The following is a 15,988-nucleotide window of genomic DNA, read 5'->3' as shown; positions in this document are numbered from 1 at the left end:
AAGAATATATGGAAAATATGATGCTGGGCTTGAAAATCTTTCTTAGGAATACTTTATGCCTGTTATTTCCCTGTTGTCAAGAAGCCCCTCATGACCCAACATGGTCAGCCTTTGTGATTCATTTCACTGGATTCTTTATTGTTCCATTGTTCTGATGCAATGGCAATTGCTTATAATTGTCATTTATTAGATCAACTAGTATTTTTAAACTATATTTTGTTTTTTATGACTTTTTCTGATTATAAAAGTGGTATTTCCCCTTTGTGGAAGGATTAGAAAAATTAAAAACAACTAGTATTAACATCTCTGTGATTTTTAGTCCCTTTTTTCCTAAACATGTTTTACATATAGAATATTTAAAAAGGAAATATTTTAAACAATTGTATATATGCAAGTATACGTATATGTGTACTTGATCCATATACTTGCATTTGTATCACTTATGTCCACACATATAGTCTTTTTTCCCATGTAACATTGTATAATTTAATTTTTCATATAATTTAATATATTAATTTAATTTTTGTTCATGTATATAAAATTCACATTTTGTTTACTTTTATGAATATAAATCAAAGGGTACAAAGGTATGTATGATGAGAAGTCTTTTCTCCCCTCTTTCAGATATCTGGAGATAATGAATGTTAATAGTTTGTATCTTTCCAGAGATATTCTGTGTAAAACATATGTGCCCCCGCTTTCAAGCTGTGGTGTTTGTACTGCTTGCCACCCTGTCTTGTTTTACTTAAAAAAACTATCTTGGAGATTGTTTCAAATCAATACATAAAGAACTCCTTGTTTCTTTTTGTATGGTGGAAAGCATTCTATTTTATGAATGTGTCATGATATATTTTACTAGTCCTCATTGACGGACATTTAGGTAATTTTTAAGTTTCGCTATTACAAAAATGCTGCACAGGGTGACCTAAAAATTGCCCATTTTCCCCACCTTTGGGAGAAAACATGAAGGATTAATTCCTAGAAGTAGAAGTGCTAAGTCAAATATCATGTGCAGTGTAAGTAGTGACAGATAGTCCAAGTACCTAGAAGAGTGTCAGGTTCTCAGTAAGTGTTTGTTGACTGAAGGAATGAATTGCCAGATTGCTGTCCCTAGGTTGTGCCAATTTATACTTCTACTGGTTAAGTAGGGAAGAGATCTTGTGTTACCACGTGCTTGTCTGCACAGTTTTAACATGGTTTTCACTAGCTCATAACAGTCTTGTTATACCTTACGTTATGTAATTATTCACCCATTTTTGGACTTTTAACTTGTTTCCTGATTTTACTATAATAGATGATGCTGTTGTGATCAATTCTGTATATAAATACTTATAACCACATTTTATATCCTTAGGATAAGTACCTAGACATAACATTTTGGGGTCTACGAATGTGAATCATATTATAGTCCTTGATATATATTCCCAAGTTACTTTTCAGAAAAGTACTGCTGTTTCATATAACTAACTAAAATATATGGAAATTCCTTAGTAACTGCGTTCTGGCTAATCATTTTGTTACAGTTAAAAAATTAAAATATAAATATTTACTTGGTATTTATCAAATACCTCTGACTATATTTGAGTGGGATTTGGTTTTGACGCTGCCGAGCATTCTTGGAACTGCTGGTGCTCATCTTTTCTCTGGGTGAAACTTCAAGAATTCTGATACAGTGTAAGGATGGTTCCTTTGATCTTAGATCTGATCCGTGGACCTGGTGTGGCTTCTGGTCTGCGTGGTGCTTCCCATTTGTCCAAACAAAGTGAGACCCAGTTTGCCAGGAATTCCTTAGATGTCATTAGAGATGTTTTACGACCACACTGGCACGGCTGTGTGTCTTCACACAGGGAGATAGGTAGTGGGAGCCGATAAGACAGATCCCTGAATGTGGCAATCAGAGTCTGCATTAACCTACTGTCCATTAAACTGATAGACTTTGGCTAATGTCTCCGAGGCTCAGGATTTCTTGAATGTCTTACTCGAACTAGGGGAGACATTCCAGTGCTATGCTTATAACTGGTGAATCTCTGGCATCTTTGTGCTTTAATGACTTCTTGCATATTTTATAGGACTTTTTTTATAGTACTTATTTTTATAATATTTTTTCTCCTACTTTCTGAGTTTGTTTTATTTAACTGAATAACACTATAACTCAAAGAAATTCAAATGCAAGTGCTTGTTAGTTTGTACATATTTGAACCCCCCAAATTTAACTCATTGTCCTTTCTTAGCCGTGAGACATATAGCATGTGCCTGGTTTATCGTGTTGAGTGTGAATTTCTTCCATCCGGGGCAGTAGTGTGGCATGATGGAAGAAGTGGACATGAGTTTGCTAGCATACCGGAAATGAGTTTGATTCTGAGCTGCGCTGTATGATGGCTCTCACCTCAATTTCCTGCTTAGCGAAATAGGTTAATAATATCTAGTGGGGCTGCCGTGAGGATTAAATGAGATAACATTCATAAAGTGACAAGCTCAGAGCATGGCACATAGCCGCTGTTCAGTTAACATTAGCAAAGAAATCCAGAAAGTTGATTTTGGGGGAAAAAGCCATTTTGAATTATAAAATGTTGTTGGAGAAAACATTTAAAAAATTATGATTTGTGTTTAGATTTGGTAACATCTTGGCAAAGTGAGGCCTTCTTAGAGATTAATTGTATTTGATTAAAATGAGATAGGTCCTTAAGTAGTTATGTACATGTTTGTTCATAGTGTCAACAATCCTCAGGTCTATACCAATGTAAAGGTACTTGGCTCAGTCTTGGTCCAGAATTCTACAAATCTGAATTGTTGGGGTATATTGTATATTCAGAAAAAAATAGAATATTTCAGAAATTTTGTATAAAAATACCTCTTTTCCCCCCTTAAAGTCTGTCTGTTATGCATCTACTTAGAGGTAAAGATTTTAGCTCTGAAATAACTCCAAATTACAAACTAATTTATTCGATATCATTTTAGTATCAGTCTCTCTTCAGAAAAGTAGTTTTCTTACCCTTTGCTGTTTTGTGCCTTTCCTTTTTGCAGGAGCTGACCAGTGCTTTGGTGCATATAAAACTGCACCTTTTCATTCAGATCTTCACACTTGCATTCTTCCCAGCAACAATATGGCTTTTTCTTCAGCTTTTATCAATCACACCCATCAATGAGTGGCTTCTAAAAGGGTACGTTTAAATATTTTGAGGGGTCCACTTTTAATGGGGCATCTGTGGCAACTATATACAAAAGGGCTTATGTGTGGTATTTTATAAGGGAATAAAACGCTTGAAAAATTATTATCTTTTAAAATGATCGTGTTCGTCAAGGAGATTCATCAAAGAATTTTATAACATGATCTTTTTTTTTCTTTTTTCTAAGGGTTTTATTAGTAAATTTTTTTTAAGTTGTAATTTTGGTATTGTTAACATACAGTGTGATATTAGTCTCAGGTGTATAATATAGTGACTTGACCATTCTATATATTACTCAGTGCTCATCAATATAAGTGTGCTCTTAATTATAACACAATCTTAAAATACACCCTCATGTTTAATCTTAAGGTTCTGGGATAGACACTGTTCTGGGAATTTTAAAAAAGCTGTGTTGTGAGAGAGATGGAAGGGAAGAGAAGATGTAAGATATGCTGTCAGTTGGGTGCTAGAGATTGTACATTGTATATCTTACCAAATGTATACAGATAATACATTTTTTTAAATGTATAGGAAAGAAAAAATATATATAGGGAACAAACACTTAATTTTTTACTTGTTCTATGTTTGATATGATAGTTGAATTAACAATAGATTTTTATTAGACTTTTCTTCCATTAAAAATGCCATGTTTATTAAAATTATTTAATGAATTTAAAAAATTATTAGAAGTGGTTTAAAACTAACCACATTTTAGCAGCATGGTATAATAGTCTAATAGTTAAAACACTGAACTTAGAGCCCCAAGATCTCTTTCTGACCCTGTCCCTAACTTGCTGTGTGACTTTGAAGAAGTCATGTAGTAGATTCAAACCTCAATTTCCCTGCCTATAATAATGAGGATACTTATACTTTTACTGTCTGCTTTGGTAATGGTGTGGAGGATCTCAACTGAGATCACTCATTCATCTATTGAAGTCACTTGTTTACTTCCCACTATGTGCCAGGAGTTATTATAGGTGTTGGAGAAATAATAGTGAACAAAAATGGTAAAGTGCCCGTTAGTTTTGCAGGTTGAGAAGACTTGGGTGTGATTGGCACTAAACAAGTAAGTAGATGACTAAGATAGAGATAATGTGATGGGAAGTAAAACTGTGATACGGTTGAAAGTGATTGGGTGGGCAGGGCAGTGATTAATGTAGATGGCAGAGTTCTAGAGATAGAATGTTCTAGGCCAAAGAAAAGAATGTGCAAAGGCTGTAAGGGAGGAACAAGCCTGGTGTGTTCTGGGGTCAGGAAAATGATGTTGATGGCCAGAGCCTGGTGATACCGAGGGAGAATAATATGACTTGGAGTTGGAAAGGTAGGCAGGGGCCAGGACACACAGAGCCTTGTAGGTCCATGATAAAAACATTCAGATTTACTCTGCGTGCAACAGAAAGCTACTGGAGGGATTTCAATGAGGGAATGTTATGGTCTGATTTATATTTTCAAATTATTGTCCTGGCTGGTGCATGGAGAATAGACAGTGGAGGGACTGAGGAGCAGCTTGGAGGCCCCTGTGGTAAGGTTGTCGTGGAGCAGAGAGAAATGGGCATTGGCGGATGTACTGTAAATTAGAGCTCTCAGAACCTGTGGGGGGATAGGATGTGGAGAGAGGAGGACAGGGAGGAATCAAGGATGACTTCTGGGTTTTGGGTCTGAGCCACTGGGTAATTGGTGGCGTCATTTTCTTAGCTGAGGAGAAACAGAGTAGGACAAGAAGGTGAAATTAAGACCGCTAGTTTGGCCAGATTGAGTTTGAGAGAATGAGCATAAAATTTTCACGGAAAAGCATAAAATTCCACAGAACTATGATGACATCATTTTAGAGAGGCAATGTACGATGCATATTAAGAACCAGTAGTTACGGAGTGTTTCCCATGTAAAGGGCACTCAAGGAATAGGAAGATATTAACTAATTTTTCTTGTATTCGGCGAACGTCTAGGGTAGTTGGATATGTGGGAGATATAAATATAAAATAGTAAGCAACCACAGTGGGGCAGCATATGATTTGTTAGATAAGTGGTGTAATGAGTTAAAGGGTAAGAGGTTCAGCAAAGGTTGTGTATTCCTAAAGTAGTGAGTTCAAAAATCAGGCATTAGTGGGAGGCAAAGATACAACATTTCCTCACAGCCGCATTGCAGAAGGCCTGAACTACTGGGCTGAGGCGTTTGGGTTTGCATCTGTAGATGATGGGAAGTTCTTACATGTCCTAAACAGCATGCTCAGAAGTGGTCATTAAGAGAGATGAATCCGACATCATTGTACTGGGTGTGTTATTAGTAGAGTAGGGCTTACAGTCTCAGGAAGCTAGGATACAATTCTTACCTCAGGATATGAAGCTTGAAGGAGTACACACTTGGCCTAACGAACTCAGGGAAAGCTCTTCCTAGCCCACTTTTTCTTGTTGCCCTCCCCAGTTTGAGAATACATAGTATATTAACTTGAGGGAGTTGCAGACTCCTACCTCAGGATCATGTTTAAGTCATGGAAATAAATAAATATTTGGAGCACATCCTTCTTACCTTGCTATGTAAAGCGAAAGAGTGCAGGCAGAGCGACCATTCATTTAAAGAAGTCCAAACTTGGGCAAAAAGCACCTGAAGGGGGGTGCTGGTAACAGTCATGGAAAAGAATGGAAAGTTGGTTGTGGTAATAAATTGGTTTATGAGGAGCAAGTGGAGCCCCACGTAACTCCAAAGTTTCAAATTTAATAGTAGAAAAAATACCAAAACTATCCCATTGACAGAAATAAGTAAAGTCAGAGGTGAAATTGATTTTTTAGAAAATATTAGACATGTTTAGTTTGAGGTGGCAGTCACAGGCAGCTACAAATTTGGGGATGGTGGTTAGGGCTAGAATGTAATGGCAACAGGACTCATTTTGCTGTTTCTTATTTACATTTGTGTATTGAACATCCTTGACGGTAAGAATAGGAATATACTGTGTAGTATCCTAACTTGCGTAGGACATGCTTATGTAGTATCCTAACTAGAGAACGCATATGGAATATGTATTCACTATATAGTTTAGGGATTTTTTTTTTTTTAAGACAGGGGAGCTCTGCTTTTTTGTACATAGAAGGGAAGGGGCCAGAAGAGAGGGAAAGGTTGAAAATACCTGAGAGGACCTGTCCCTAGTATTGGGGGTAGGAAAGATAGAAGGCAGAGAGGCTAGAATAGTAGGCCTAGGTAAGTCTTTGACCCTGGATTCCAGAATAAAAGTTTAATCCTTAGTAGGTGGCTTTGTGAATTTGGACAAGTTATTTAACTTCTCTTTTAACTTCAGTTTTCAGTAAAATGAGAATAATAATAGAATTTATCTTAAATACTTGTGAGGAAGAAGTGAGTAAAGTATCTAGAATAGTATCTACTATAAATGGTAAATGCTTAGTAAGTATCAGTGATGATAACAGTGAGGATCATGAGAAAGTCTCAGAGATTGGGAATTGATAATAAGACAGACAACTTAAGGTCTATTTGGGAAAATAGATCTTAAAAGAAGACTTGAGCTGGAAATTCTATTAAAAATGTTTTCTCATGTTTTCAGTCAAAATGAATTAAAGCTTTTCTTTTTCTTTTTTCTAATTTCAGAGGAAATGTAAATTCATTTCATAAAGCTTAAACGATACATTCTTACAAAAGCGAGTAGAGGTCATCTGGAATCCTGCACTTAAAATCTGTGTCCTCTGTTCCCTATATGAATTTTCTATTTTTAGTCAGGCCAGCTACTCGCTATGTCTAGAATGTATATTTGATTTATGTTGAAAGTATATCCATGCTTTGGATGATAAGTAATGTTTTATATCTTTAGTATTTACATTTACTACTCATAGTTTCATTTGCCTGTTATGCAGTGTGTTTTCTATCCTAAACTAAGAGAATAGACTTCTTGTCATGATTTGGGGAATATACACATAATTTAATAAAAACTAAACTTAGAATAGGTAGTAGAGTTTACTACAGTTTGAATCTAAGAAGTATATGATTATGTCATGCTTGTTCTTTAATGATGTGACAGCAACATGAACATGAAAGTTTGAGAATTGCTGTTTATAATTGAAAAAAACCTTATAATTGCATTTTCTTTTATTTTACAGTTTGCAGACAGTAGGTTGCATGCCTCCCCCTGTGTCTTCTGCAGTGATTTTAACCAAGGCAGTTGGTGGAAATGAGGTGAGTCATAGGGCTAACTTTATTTAAACATAAGTAGATGCTTTACTTTTATTTTATATTTTATTTTATTTTTAAATTTTATTTATTTTTATGATGAAGAAGTGTCACAGAAAACACATGAACATAGCAGCTAATGAAAGAAGTGTAATGAATTCATCATCATTAATTCAGATGATGCTAATATTAATGTTGATGAGTGGAAGTTAAGATTTCAAAGAGAGGAGCAAGGGAGGTAAATGAAATAGAGATAGTGATTTTCCTACCTCAGTGGGAAGTTGGGAGACAGAAGACAAGCAATCCAAGGAAAGGTACTTTTCATCCAAGACCGATGAGCTGAGGATATCTCTGTGGCCATTCCTTAGTTCTTAAAAAATTTATAGCAAACTAAATTTGTAGAGAAAGGGTCAATATACATTTAATGACAAGTAAAGATTATATAAAAAGGAGAAATGAGGCAAGGTTTCTTTTTTTTTCTTTTTAAAGTTTTATTTACTTATTTATTTTAGAGAGAGAGAGTGCGGGGCGGGGCGGGGGGTCAGGGCGGGGGTGGGCAGACGGAGAAAGAATCTCAAGCCGACTCTTCTGTGCTGAGCCGGGAGCCCTACATGGGGCTCGATCTCATGATGCTGAAATCATGACCTGAACAAAACTAAGAGTCCATGGCTCAACGGACTGCACCGCCCAGGTGCCTTGAGGCAAGGTTTCTGAGATGAGTTCAAGGAGATTATTCAGCAGCTGGGGGACTGTGGCAGAGTGCTTGTATATTGGGACAACAGTCGTCCATTTCCGGGCTACTTAGAGGTGGTTCCTCTTGGCTGAAAGGCACTGCAACTTCATACTGAGGGACTTTGCTTCATGATAGCTCCTTCCTCCTTTTCCACTTGCAGTTTCTCATTCAGAAAAGAATACTATTCAAGAAGGGAGGATATAAGGGGTTCCTACTTCAAAAAAAAAAGAGGTTTCTACTTCCATTTATTCCTAGGATTTTGCTTTCTTAGCATTTGTTTTTATTTTCATCCACTCTATTTATTCTGAAAATATTTATTAAGTACCTGCTATATTCTTCTTAGAAATAGTTTTATTGAATTATTATGGACATACACTTAAGCAATTTAGTGTTTTGACATATGTATACCTGTGATACCGTGACCACAATCACGATAATGAACATACCCAACACCCTCAAGACTCTCTTGTGTTCCTTAGTAAACCCTCCCTCCTGCCTTTCTGAGTGTTCCTCTTCCCTAGGCAACCACTAATCTGTTTTCTGTCATTGTAGATTAGTTTGTCTTTTCTAGAGTTTTATATACTGGAATTATACAGTGTGTGTGTGTGTGTGTGTGTGTGTGTGTGTGTGTTTACACACATATAATACTTTTTTTCTTTTCTGGCTTCTTTTATTCACCATAATGATTTTGAGATTCATCTATGTGGTATGTATCAATAATTCAGTCCTTTTTATTGCTGAGTATTATTATTTTTATGGGTATACCATAATTTGTTTATCTTTTCACCTGTTGATGGACATTTGGACATTTTCCACTTTGGGGCTATGAGCATTTGTGTACAAAACTTTTAAGTGAATGTGTACTTTCATTTCTCCCGGGAATACTTAGGAGTGGAACGTTTGGGTCATCTGGAGGTGTATGGGTTAGCATCTTTCAACCAAGGAAAGAATCACGAATAAATAGGCTTAAGTCATCTCTAAATAGCTTCTGAAGTGGACCATTTCTATCAATAAACAAGCACTCTTCTTTGACCACAGGTGTATATTTAACTTTTTAAGAAATTGCCAAGCCGTTTTCCCACGTGGTCGTACCGTTTTACGTTTCAAACAGCAGTGTCTGGAGTTCCAGGGCTCCATATCTCAGCAACACTTGGTATTGTCAGTGTTTTTAACTTAGCCATTCTAATATATATCTAGAGGTATCTCGTTGTGGTTTTAATTTATATTTCCCAGCTACTAATAATGTTGAGCATTATTATCTTTCATATGCCTACTTACTATACATGTCTTCTTTGGTGGAATATCAAATCTTTTGGCTTTTTTTTTTTTAACTAGGTGGTTTGTTTTCTCATTGATCAGCTTTTTGAGTTTTATATATTCTAGACACAAGTCCTTCATAGATATATGCTTAGTAAATATTTTTTACCAGTCTGTAGCTCATCTTCATTTTCTTACCAGTGTCTTTTGAAGAGTAGGATGGTAATGAAGACAGTAAACGTAGTTGGATTCTGGATGTGTTTTGAAAGCAGAGGATATGCTGGTGAATTGAATGTGGGATATGAGAGAAAGAGGGGGGGGTCATGAATGACTCCAAGACTTTTGATTGAGTAGGTGAAAGAATGGGGTTGCAGAGGGTTTTTATCACGAATGGATGTTGTACTTTGTAAAATGCTGTTTCTGCATCTATGGAACTGATCATATGGTTTTTATCCTTTCTCTTATTGATGTGGCGTATCACACTGATTGTCTTACGAATATTGAAGCACCCTTCTATCACGGGAATAAATCCCACTTGATCATGGTGTATGATTTTTTAAAAATATATTGTTGGATTCAGTTTGCTAATATAATAATTTTTGCATCTATATTCATGAAAGATATTGGCCTGTAGTTCTCTTTTTTTTGTAGTGTCTTTATGTGGTTTGGGTATCAGGGTAATGCTGGCTTCATAGAATGAATTTGGAAGTTTTCCTTCCTCTTGTATTTTTTGGAATAGTTTGAGAAGAATGGGTACTAACTCTTCTTTAAACATTTGGTAGAATTCGCCTGTGAAGCTGTCTGGTCCTCAATTTTGTTTTTTGGGAGTTTTTTGTTTACCGATTCAATTTCATTGCAATAATCGGTCTGTTCAAATTTTCTATTTCTTCCTGCTTTAGTTTTGGTAGGTTATATGTTTCTAAGAATTTATCCATTTCTTCTAAGTTGCGCAATTTGTTGGCATATAGGTTTTCTTAATATATTCTGTTACAAATGTTTGTATTTCTGTGGTGTTGGTTGTTATTTCTCCTCTTTCATTAGTAATTTTGTTTATTTGGGTCCTCTCTCTCTCTCTTTTTTAATGAGTCTTGCTAGAGGTTTATCAATTTAGTAGATCTTTTCAAAGAACCAGTTCTTTGTTTCATTGATCTGTTCTATTGTTTTTTTATTTTTTTATTTTTTTATTTTTTTTATTTTTATTTTTTTTTAAAGATTTTATTTATTTATTTATTCAACAGAGATAGAGACAACCAGCGAGAGAGGGAACACAAGCAGGGGGAGTGGGAGAGGAAGAAGCAGGCTCATAGCGGAGGAGCCTGATGTGGGGCTCGATCCCGTAATGCCGGGATCACGCCCTGAGCCGAAGGCAGACGCTTAACCGCTGTGCCACCCAGGCGCCCCTGTTCTATTGTTTTTTTAATCAAAGGGTAGTTAAAGCAAAAATTGGATGAGATTACTTGCAGAGAGAGCATAGTTAGAAAAGAGATGAGGTTCAAGGACTGAGCTCTGGGACCCTTCAACATTAAGAGGTCAGAACTAGGAGTAACGGGGAAAGGCAACAGAGAAGATTAGACAGAAGAAAAAACAAGAGAGTGTGGTATCCTGGAAGCCAGGTGAAGAAAGTGTTGGAAGGAGGGGGGTTCTGATCAGCCGTTCAAAATTCTGCCGACATAACTTGTGTAAGATGAATTCTGAGAATTGACCATTGAATTAAGCTATGTGGAGGTTACTGGTAACTTTGACCAGAGTGCGTTTGTGGAGTGTAGGGGTTTCAAAAGCTTGTTTGGAATGGGCTCAAGGAAGAATAAGAGGAGAGGGATTATAAATGCAGAAATGACAGTGTATTTTTTTTTAAGATTTATTTATTTATTTTAGAGAGAGAGCATGAGCAGGAGGGACACAGGGAGAGGGAGAGAGAATCTCAAGCAGACTCCCCACTGAATGCTGAGTGGGACTCAATCTCATGACCCCAAGATTACAATCTGAGTTGAAACCAAGAGTAGGACACTTAACTGACTGCACCATGCAAGTACCCCAGAAATGATAGTATGTTTCTAACATGATGGGGATTATATAGTTGCGAGGAAGCTGCTGATTTAAGAGAGTGCTGAAGTAATTTATTTGGTCAAGAGAAGGGTATGGGGTTGCATGAGTTTCAGTAGGAGCTTGGATCGTTTATTGATGATAACAGGAGAGGAGACAGAGATCCATGAAGGTGGGTAGAAGGGGTGCACTTGGGAGTTTCTGATGACTTTTTGTTTCTTAGCTCTCTTCTCATTTTCCTTGTTGTCTTCTGATTTTCATTTTTTTCTCAGCAGCTGAGAGGGATGATGGAGTAGGTGGTATGAATGTTTGAGATGAGAGGGTAAAATGTGCAACTGCCTTCTAGGAGAGTGAATTAACTGGAGAGTATGGGAGCATTGCTGGAAGCACTAAGGATCCAGCCGAGACCTGTGGTCGTGCATTGCAAATGAAGCCAGGCATCATGGTTCTGTGTTTTCTCTTAGCCACATTCAGTTTCTTGGTTGTAGGAATGGAATTGGCAGAGAGCTGGGTTTAACCAGCGTTTCATCGTGCTGGGTAGTTCTTTTTAGTTGCCACGTAATTAGTGAGCTAGAGGGGTTGTAGGAGTCTTAGACTAGTCTTTGCCGTGATTATCTTTCTACTGCTTCGAAAGAATTTGAGGAAAAGGTCTCTTTTGGTATATCTGGGGCCAGCGTTAATTGATTAAAGGTGTCATTTATCTCTTTCTCTCTGATGTGATTCCCTTAAGAGCTTTAAAACTAAAAAACCTTTTTGTTCTCCGATGACTTTTGGCAGAAGTTCAAAGTTCACTCATTTTCTTGACATTAACATATAGCATTAGAAATTGTATTTACATGTTTATTCCCCAGTAGATATTTAAATTATGTACATGAATGTTGCATGTTAATAATGCCGAATTTATGAATATCTCATTTGTTTCCTAATATCATTGGTCTAAGTTCGTTAAATGATTATATTGTGCAACTTTATCATTATCAAGCAGTTTTGTAGTCCTGGGGAGTAAGTTGCAATTTTTCATAGAAATTGAAAATTGAGCTTACAAAGTCCAGTTGGGTCGTATCTTTTGATATGAAATGAATAGACTTTTTATTTTATTTTATTTATTTATTTTTTTTAATGATTTTTTATTATATTATGTTAGTCACCATACAGTACATCCCCGGTTTCCGATGTAAGGCTCGATGATTCATTAGTTGTGTATAACACCCAGTGCACCATGCAATATGTGCCCTCTTTACTACCCATCACCGGTCTGTCCTACCCCCCTCCCCTCTGAGGCCCTCAGTTTGTTTCTCATAGTCCATAGTCTCTCATGTTTCTGAATAGACTTTTTAAATATTGATATGGGATTGTGGAAGAAAGTGATCTGCAAGTAAAGACATTAGATAATTTTAAGTTGAATGTTTTTCTAAAGTAATGTTACAAGGTAACTGAATGTAAGCTTTTGCTGAAGTAAATGTAAAGGGAGATTAATCTTTTGTATAATGTATTGGAAATAATCTAATCGAAGGATGCATTGTAAATGGGTGCATGTAAATGAAAAGGTCCAAAAGCAGAGTCCACTGTCAGCCACCATTAGGAAAAGGTTTTGATTCTCCTGCTCTGTGATTCTCCGCTCTGCCTTGTACGCCGCAGACTTACACCCTCATGGATTTCAACACGCTGGCAAAACTGCTGGGCACACTTCCGTGTCCCACTGTCCTTTCAAACTGACTGGACTCCACAGTGGTTGTGACATGTAAGAAAACTTTTTTCCTTCTAGGTTTTGTGTCATTAAACTTTTTCCATTTAGTTTATGCTCTCAAATATTTGTATCTACATCTCTAGGATAAATACACATGTTTAGGATACACTCTCATATATTAAAGGAAATGGGAGATGGTGTAGCTTATTTGTATTTAATGATTTGGGGAATGTATGAAGATGTAATAGTGTCAGTTGAAATAATTTTCTTTTTACTTTGCAAAGTTGTTCTATGTCATAGAAGGAACCTTTTGTTTGAAATGCTTTTTCCATAAAACTGTTGGTTACCAAAAGGTTTTGTCATGAATTCAAAGTTACTGCATTTCGTAAGCTCACAGCTTGTACTTTGGCAAGAAATAGCCTTATTACTTGTTGTTAAAGTTAAAAAACAGTTTTTGTTTTTTTAAGTAGATTGTTTTTGTTTCATTGAGCCAACTAGAGTTTATAATCATTTTTAGCCACAAAAGGAAGTAAACGTATGTGCATAGCAATGCATACATGCTGGAATGCGAGCATATCCTGTAAGTATTAAAATGAGACTGTTTAAGGGCATAGCTGACTGACAGTCGTATTTCGTGGCTTTTAAATTTTAAACTACTTTCATTTAAATATTAGGAACACGGCTTGGTTCTTTCTTGTGATCATTATTTATTCATTCCAGCATTTTAAGTGCAACTTTTCAAGGCCGCAAGATTATAGGTGTGCTGTTGACATGGTCCGATTGGTGGTTATGTGGTAGTGTGTGAGTTTGTGTGCATGCGTATGTGTGTGTGCATGTGGGCACGCACGTGTGTGTGTGTGTGTGTGTGTGTGCATGCGCACATGTGATTTTAGTTCCTTTTTTAAATAATAGAAAAAGTAATAAGACTTGGTGAACCCTAATTCATTGCCAAATATAAGGAAGTGATAGATCATGTTTTCTATTTTATTCTAACATGGGAGACATGAGATAAACACTTATTCTTTGTTTAACTCTGTATACATTTGTTTGGTTTAAATTTATGTTCCTAATGTAAAGTCCTGTGGTAAAAGATATGATTTTTTTCCCCCAAAGCTTTACAAATGTTTAAAATCTTATGGGACTTACTAAAGGAATCATTGTATTTAAATTCAAGGAACTTCTGCCTTGTAGTAAATACCACAGGGATTATGAAAGAAGTTTCTCCTTTAAGAAACTGTATATTATTTTTCCAAGTTTGGAGAGAGTTACGTGTTTTCCGTGCTGTTGTTATAGAGGTATTTCATTTCTCTGTCACTTATGCTGCTGCTTCATGAAAAAAGCTAGAAAGGTAGGGTGTGGGAAAAGTTTATGCTATCTTCCTTTGCTTCAGTATTTCTTCTTTTGCAAGCTGAGAAGGGGAAGGATTAATGGCCAATACCTGAAAATGTGAAGTCAATAACCAGGACTTGGTTCCTGAGTAAAGTTGCAAAGCTGTATAGCTTCGTACAATTTTGTGAGTCTGAACATTAAACCAAGTAGGAGAGAAATATAATTAACGATTTCTGCCTTCAAATATCTGAAGGAAAAAATAAAAAGAAAAGCATTAAGAATCATAATAAATAAAAATCAGGGCAAGATAGAAAGGAGTTGCCAGTGAGGTCTGAAGAGTTATGCTAAGCTCTGTTTTATCTGTGTTTAAAGCTAAGCCTGGTAGTTTGAACTATGAAAATAAGGCACCTCCTCCACTAAAAGCAGTGCACTGATTACATGCATGTGATTTATGTTGGTTTGTTTATTTCTTGTTTCTCAAAGTGAATCCCACAGATCACCCATACCGACATTATGGGTGGGTAATTAGGGGGGAAAAATCCTTATCTCTACTTTAGGTCTATTGAATTAGAATGTGTGATGGATGATCCTCATGATTCTCCCTTTAAAAATTATGAATTATGTCTACAAAAGGTGTGTAAAACATACATACAGCTTAAAGCATAATAAACACTGTTTTGTTCGCTCGCCATCTAGCTTTAGAAATAGAATGTAAGACTCAACCAGAAGTTAAGCTCCCACCTTATGTAGACACTGTCTTCTACCCCAGGGAATAAAATGGAGAATGAGATCTGCCTTCAAAAGCCTACGTTTAGTGCGATATTACACCATCCAGAACCTCTATTTCATGTTATAAACCTCACAAAAATAGATAAAACGGTGAAATGGCTTTGTATTGGCCCATTTTTGTCAAATAATTGTTTTCCCTTTTTAGTGTAGAAAAAAACTAAAATGCACCCCAACTGAGTTGAGCCCCACTCACCTATGTAGGACAGCCAGACTTCCGTTTAGGAATCTGGACTGTGTTTGCTTTTTGTAGGCAATAGGCTGTTCCCTTGCCGAATCTGCTTCTTTTAATGTAAACATATTTAGTTGGCATTTTTATTATATTTTAATTAGCAGATTGAAGGATTTTAGAACCCTTTGCTAGTCATGTAGAATTCCAAATACATTTCAAAGAAAAGTTTTGATTTCAGGTATAGCAGAAAGGTGATTAAGTTAGGAGGTGTGTGTGTGTGTGTGTGTGTGTGTGTGTGTGTGTGTGTGTGTCTGTGTGTGTCTGTGTGTTTAATTTCATCAATGGGGCTATTGCCCAAATCTCTTCAAAGAAAATTTAGGAATGTCTCCTGAGCCAAGAAAATTATTACGTGTGGTGAACTCTTTAAGTCATAGACGAAGGTCATGACAGTCTGAGTGTATTTAAAAAAGGTTTTCTATCTGCTTGGAAAGCAAATGAAGCACTCATTACTAACTTTAAAATTATAGCTATGAGAAGATTTGCGCTAGAGGTGAAAGATCAAGATCATCACAGTCCAAATGGAGACAGAAAGTTCAATTTCTGGCTTATCAGTCAGGCATGAAACATTTCAGGGTTATTTTGC

At 36.3% G+C, this 15,988-nt stretch overlaps 1 protein-coding gene across 3 annotated transcripts in view; it reads left to right on the top strand.

The window, feature by feature from the left end:
- SLC10A7 (solute carrier family 10 member 7) overlaps positions 1 to 15,988 on the top strand; it is a 241,279-nt gene that overhangs the window by 10,280 nt on the left and 215,011 nt on the right. For all 3 annotated transcript variants that reach the window (XM_045798878.2, XM_045798877.2, XM_087866486.1), the window contains exons 3-4: positions 3,025 to 3,161; positions 7,269 to 7,344. In XM_045798878.2, coding sequence (XP_045654834.1) covers positions 3,025 to 3,161; positions 7,269 to 7,344 — 213 coding nt within the window. The remainder of the gene's footprint in view (positions 1 to 3,024; positions 3,162 to 7,268; positions 7,345 to 15,988) is intronic.

Source organism: Ursus americanus, chromosome 13 (genome assembly GCF_024610735.1).
Source record: "Ursus americanus isolate L20-20 chromosome 13, mUrsAme1.1.p, whole genome shotgun sequence".
Classification (NCBI taxonomy): domain Eukaryota; kingdom Metazoa; phylum Chordata; class Mammalia; order Carnivora; family Ursidae; genus Ursus; species Ursus americanus.
This window is presented reverse-complemented; position numbering and strand designations above follow the sequence as displayed.